Raw genomic sequence first — 6,000 nt, 5'->3', positions numbered from 1 at the left:
GGACTGGTGGAGCGCGTTCCCCTGCTGGAGCCGGGAAGGGGGGTTAGGGGGGTTACAGGAAGCGCACGCGTTTGCTGGTGCGCGCTCCTAGAGGGCACAGACAGCATGCGGCCCCGAGGGTTTACCAGTGAAGGAGAGGAGTGGGGAGGGGGAAAGAAGGGGGGCCGTCGCAGGGGGGGGGGGGAGCGGGCCGCAGAGGAGCTGCATGTTGCTTCCCCTTCCGCTCCACGTTGGGAGCAGGGGGGGGAAAGGGGCACCCAGAGGAGCTGAGAGTTGCTTGCCCTTCCACCCCACGTTGGGAGCAGGGAAGGGGGGGACCGCAGGGAATCGGCGCCATTTTTTTTTTCAAAGTTTTTTTTTTTTTTTTAATCTCATCGAGGGCCGCGTGCTGTGCAGCCCTGTAGTAAACGATCACAGCTATTGAGGGCAACATGAAAGCTAGCTTCAGTAACTGCTGCGTGCCCAGAGCAACTGCGCATGCTCAGTATTAGTAAGTCAGACATTTCGCACATGAAGCAGTTCCGGTCTGCACCAGCTGTGTGAGCCATGTGTCCGGCGAGAGCAGGGATCTGACACGCTGTTCCTGCACCGCTGCTCTGTGCTGAGCCTTGTTGATCATCTCCTACCCCCTGTGTGCCGGACTCGCACCATGCCTCCCACCATCCTGCACCACAATGCTGCGGGTAATGCCAACCACTGTGTGTGTTTGTCTCAAACAGTGTGGAGTGATTGTGTACGCAGTGCCATGTGTCATTTTGTCTGTTATTGTGTCGTGTGTTCTGCTGTTATATCATGCAGTGCTATGTGCATGTATGGTTGTGTATTGTCATTGCGTCTTGCTGTCTTGTGACTGTGGCATGTTGTCATTGCATCATGCAGTATCCTGTTGTGCTTTTTATAATTGTCAGGAATTAACAAATGTCTTCTGATCTGGAGAATGGCATTTAAGTTAATAGTTGTGATTTCAAAGCCACTGAAGTGTTGGATGCTATTTATGCTGGAAATAACAAACTGCCTTAAGTACAGTAGTGAGTGACATTTAACCGTGTGCCAATCATATTGAATGACATCTGGTGTGGGCTGTCCATGTTGTGTAACCCCACTTTGCGGTGGTGGCCAAACAATTTCAGATTGTGACCACATTCCCTATAATACTTAATTTTCAGTGCAGTGAGGCACTGATTGTTATCTCCTGTTCGTGTTATTTTGTACATTAGTACAGCAATACAATTACAGATTACCTGATAGCTGTGCAACATCTGAGTGTCATGTGCCCTGGACCTTTGTAACTACAAACTGGTCTGCAATCCTCTGATATGATGACAGGCTGCCACACACACTTCCACATCACAATTCTGCCTGTGTTTTCAGTATTCTTGTTTGAACAGACACTAAAGCATAAGGTAACCCTACACAGGCAGAATAAATCAATACAGGAAAAACTGCTATAGATGAATACGTGGACGTTTGCTATACAGTGTAGGTGTAAACATTAATTGGGAGCCTTTTACAGGTGTGAGAGAGAATGCATCAAAGCCTGTTACAGGCGTATGAATGAATAAAGTTGCTGGATGCCTGCAATAGGTGTATAAACAAATTATTGAAAGGGAGTGTGCTATAGATGTAGGAATGACTATAAATGGGAGTTTGCTATTGAGTAAATGGGAACTGCTAGAATTGTATGAATCAATTCTAGCCTGCTGTGTGTGTGTGTGTGTGTGTGTGTGTGTGTGTATATATATATATATATATATATATATGAGTATGTATGTATGTATATGTTACAGGTCTATGAATGGGTGGAATCCTGCAGCATATGCATTAGTGGGCGTAAACTGCTACAGGTGAATGAATGGGAACCTTGTCTAGGTGAATGAATGAAAAAAAAAAAAAGTGCTTCTGGTATATAAATGAGACAGCGGGAGCCTATTATAGATGAATGGGTGGGAGCTTGCAGTAGATTAATGGAAGGCTGCTATAGGTGGGAAAGTGAATAAATGGGAACCTATAACAAGTATACAAATGAATCTACAGACATAGTTCTCTTGTTATTAAAAATGTTTCATGCACTGAACTTTTAGAAACGGAGTTCTATTGTCGTGCTGGTCAAAACAGCACTAATTTCTTGGGGGGGAAGGGGGTGTTAAATTACCATTATGAGTCTGTGCATATATCTCAACTTTAAGGAGTTTTAAGCATATATCCTGATTTTATAAGTAATAGGGTAAATTACATTTTTTTGTTGTACAATAATAACATTCGTGGTATTGGTAAACTTTGCTGCCAGTGATCCTGTTTTCACATAGACTTAGAATTAAGTTCCACTAACAAGTATTAACTTACAAAGCTTTAGGTACCTGTGCAAACTGCTACATTGTAACAAACATAATTTTAATTGGGACGGAATGGGCGGCTGTGATACTATACCCCCTATTTTCTCTTCACACCCGCAGGCCCCTAATCAGGGAAAGTGCACTGTCAATAACCATATTCGACGCACTGTGCCAGCATCTTAAGGGTGAATTCACGATCTGTCACGTTGCTGGGTAACTCGCCTGATCCAACATTAACTGCCATTCAAGTTAATGCCAGTTAACGCCGGATCGCATACGGTATCGAACAATGGACCCTCGGTAATCATGCGGTCCTCGGGGACTTTACTTGTGGACCCCAACCCAGCAGCCCACTCTCCCTTTTATACTCAGTGCAGAGGGAGAGGAGATGTTGCTGGTGTGGATTGTAGCTTCTCCACATTTCCTCAGCTGCTCCTGTCCTGTGCACCATATATGTGTGGGTAATGTGCGGCTCTTTTGTGGTACAGTATATCATGTTGCCTACCACTACTCTGAGTAGTTAAGTAAGTCTATTTGTCTATGAGCGTGTGAACTGGTGGAGCTGTTAAGATGGGATCTGTAGCTTGCTGGAGCAGGCAGAGCTAAATGAGATGCTGGAAGGCAGAAATTCCTGCAGCTACCTTTTCCTTTCCTCAAAAAGGCAGAAGTATCTGCTGCAGATTACACAGCAGAAGTCTAAATGAGGGAAGTAGTGTATCATTAATACTGATGTAGAGCCATAGTTCCCAACCTTTTTAACATTGTGCACCCCCTGTAGAAAATATTTGTTAAGCGAACCCCGAATATTAATCTGATTGCTTATCAGACTATTGCTAACAAAACAGTTTGACCGATCCCAGACAGTAGTGTCCTGAGCCTCAGTGCGTGCAAGCAGCATGGGTAGTATAGCTGTTAATCATTGCGGGAGCTTTCAAAGTCACGCCAGACAATATCTTGCTATTGTGGGAAGCCACTTCGGATACTCCTTCTGCAATTGACCACCCACGCTAAGGGGCAGTTTGTGCTCTTACTGTGTGCAGTTCCTACATGAACCCACTATACTGCCTGGGATCCGCCATTACTGTACATGTTATTTTGAGTGAACACCATGGAGAGACACCTTACGAACCCCTAGGGGTTCTCTGACCTCTTGTTGGGAATTGCTGATATAGAGGACATCTTTGAGTAGCTGTATTTTGTAACCTTTGTTAAAACAGTTGTACCGGATAGTGTATTTGTTATACTATCTTTAATATCTCTAGGACTTCTTTTTCTACTTCAATATATTAGTTGACTTGGTTCATTTCCTACCCCCCTACAAGCAGCAAAAAAATCAGTCGGTGAGAATGCACCTTTTATCTTCATCTACTTAAGTTTGAATGCAATGACCTTTTGTTCTTAAAGGTGCAATTCCACATAGATGGCCAAAAAACGACCTTTTCTTGATTCCCTAAGCAAATCTAACCATACTACTAGCAAGGGTTTGGTTGCATAAATAATAATAATAAAAAAAAAATACAGGTTGTATTTCTTAGACGCCTCTGAATAGGGAAGTAGTTGTCAGTGTTTATTTACCCTAATCCCACCCTGTGCTTATCGGAGAACCAATACAAGTATTGGGGCAGATAAATAGGGAGACACTGGCTATACAAGCACACATAGGGTAGTAGCCAGGGAAAGTCGAAACCCTCCCAAGATTCGGCTCAAAATGTTTTCCTAGTATGTATGTCAGATTTGGGGAGAAAAGGCTTTGATTACCCAGATGTGAACCTTAAACATGACACTAGTACAGTTTTTAGTCCACGACAGTATTGCACCTTTAAGCTTTTCTTCTGGATAATGGAACCATGTTTATAACATTACAAATCTTGATATAGGTATTTATCATACCTACACCATTCTTCTATCAGTGTGTGTACATATTGAGGTCATTGGGTTTTTTCCTATGTAGTCTTATTAGGGATTTCTCATGGTTTTGGGCACAACGTTGGCTCATTAAAACTTTTCGTGGTTACGTAAAATATGCTGCCGCCAAAACTTTTCGGGCGCGTTTCTGTATTTTTTGTTTTGTTTCATACAGTGGATAAAATGCCTTAAAGTATTGGTACTGTGTCTGATTCAAACCAAAACTAAACCTGTTGACCCTTTGGGTGGCCTATGACGCAGCCACTATGTCATGGCTCTGGCACCCCAGGGGCTGCGCCATTACCTTTTTACGGCTAGTTTGCCCGTGTTGATCGAAAAACAGAAGCAAAAGATACTGTGAGTCGAAGTCATGTGATCGCGATGTGCCAGCGGGAGAATCCCCTCTGGCACCGAAAAGGATATTGGGAGAAAAGCTCTCTTGACCTCATTTTAGAAAGGTTCATACAGTCTTCCAGCTCTAAAATTAAAAAGGAAAAACACCTTATTTAAAAAACAAACAACCTAAATGCTTTTTAAATAAAGTATATATGCTTCAAAAATAATACAGTCCGCTTTATGAAGAAACAAATAAATGCTACTCTGTGCTTATAAATAAAAATAAAGCACAGGTGTTCCCTAGATCTTCATACCATCTCTCTAACGTCTTATGCTGTAGAAAACTTAGATTTCACACTATTTCTTTGCATTTGCAGTGGTAAAGTAGCTTTCTACTTTTAAGCTGACTTGTTAATGATTGAATGGAAGTTATATCTTGGGTCCTATCCCCTTGAAGTATAATTTGAGTGTCCATGTGCTGGTCATCAGTGCCTTCGTCTTGTGCATTTGTTTAGATACTAGATGAAAGCAGCAGTCCGTGCTGATTGCAAAAGAACAATGTTTATATTTATTTTAAGAGATCTCCTCTTGCCCTTTCAGGGAATGTTTGTATTTTTTTACGTCCTGTGCTTCCTTCAGGAGAGGTGAGCAGTTGAAATATTAGGTGTCTGGGAGGGCAAGATGGAGCTCTCCCAGAGCCGTGTGCACTCATTGGTTACCATGTTAACCTCAGACAACAGTAGCATTGTGTGTTCTACTTGTAAGCTCCTGGGGGGTTATTGCTGCTTTAAACAATCCAAACAATGGTATTTTGACCTCTGTTTTCTTTTGGGTTGTATATACGGACTACAAATAGAATGATTTCAGCTTGCCTTCTGTTGTTAGTCAGGCTATTATTATCATTATTATTATTAATAATATTGTTTAGTTGTTAAGCGCCAACACATTCCGCAGCTCGGTACAATGGGGTTACAGAGAAAGTTAATTTATATAAACGGCTGCATACCAAATAAGGACAAACATGCATGGTGAAGGGGGGTTTTCATTGTTTCATCCACAGGTAATAGTCTTGGTGGCATGCATCTGTGTATCTCCTGTATTATCATTTATTTCTTGGCCACCATAACATCCTGCAGTTCCATACAGGGGTTAAGGACAAAATATGAATATAGAAATCATACAGAAATGGTTTAATAGGTATTGTATCCCTACTCCAAAGAGCTTACAATCTACATTGAGTACTATGAGGATTGTGGGGCTCCTAGTATACCAGGAGTAAATGTTTTGGCAGTCAATTGGCCAAGTTCCTTATTTCAGCTGCATGCTATTCCGTGTCGGCCTGTATCACACATGACAGCTGCTCACCAGCTAGTACTAGAAGCGAAACTACTCCCTGCAGAGAAATTTTGCCTAAGGGCTTAAAGGG

At 42.4% G+C, this 6,000-nt stretch overlaps 1 protein-coding gene across 1 annotated transcript in view; it reads left to right on the top strand.

The window, feature by feature from the left end:
• Positions 1 to 255: 255 nt before the first annotated feature.
• MTR (5-methyltetrahydrofolate-homocysteine methyltransferase) overlaps positions 256 to 6,000 on the top strand; it is an 89,689-nt gene continuing 83,944 nt past the window's right edge. The window contains exon 1 of the mRNA XM_075596481.1: positions 256 to 683. Coding sequence (XP_075452596.1) covers positions 650 to 683 — 34 coding nt within the window. The 5' untranslated portion in view covers positions 256 to 649. The remainder of the gene's footprint in view (positions 684 to 6,000) is intronic.

Source organism: Ascaphus truei, chromosome 4 (genome assembly GCF_040206685.1).
Source record: "Ascaphus truei isolate aAscTru1 chromosome 4, aAscTru1.hap1, whole genome shotgun sequence".
Lineage (NCBI taxonomy): Eukaryota > Metazoa > Chordata > Amphibia > Anura > Ascaphidae > Ascaphus > Ascaphus truei.
The sequence above is the reverse complement of the archived record's forward strand: the minus strand, read 5'-3'. Positions and strand labels throughout refer to the sequence as shown.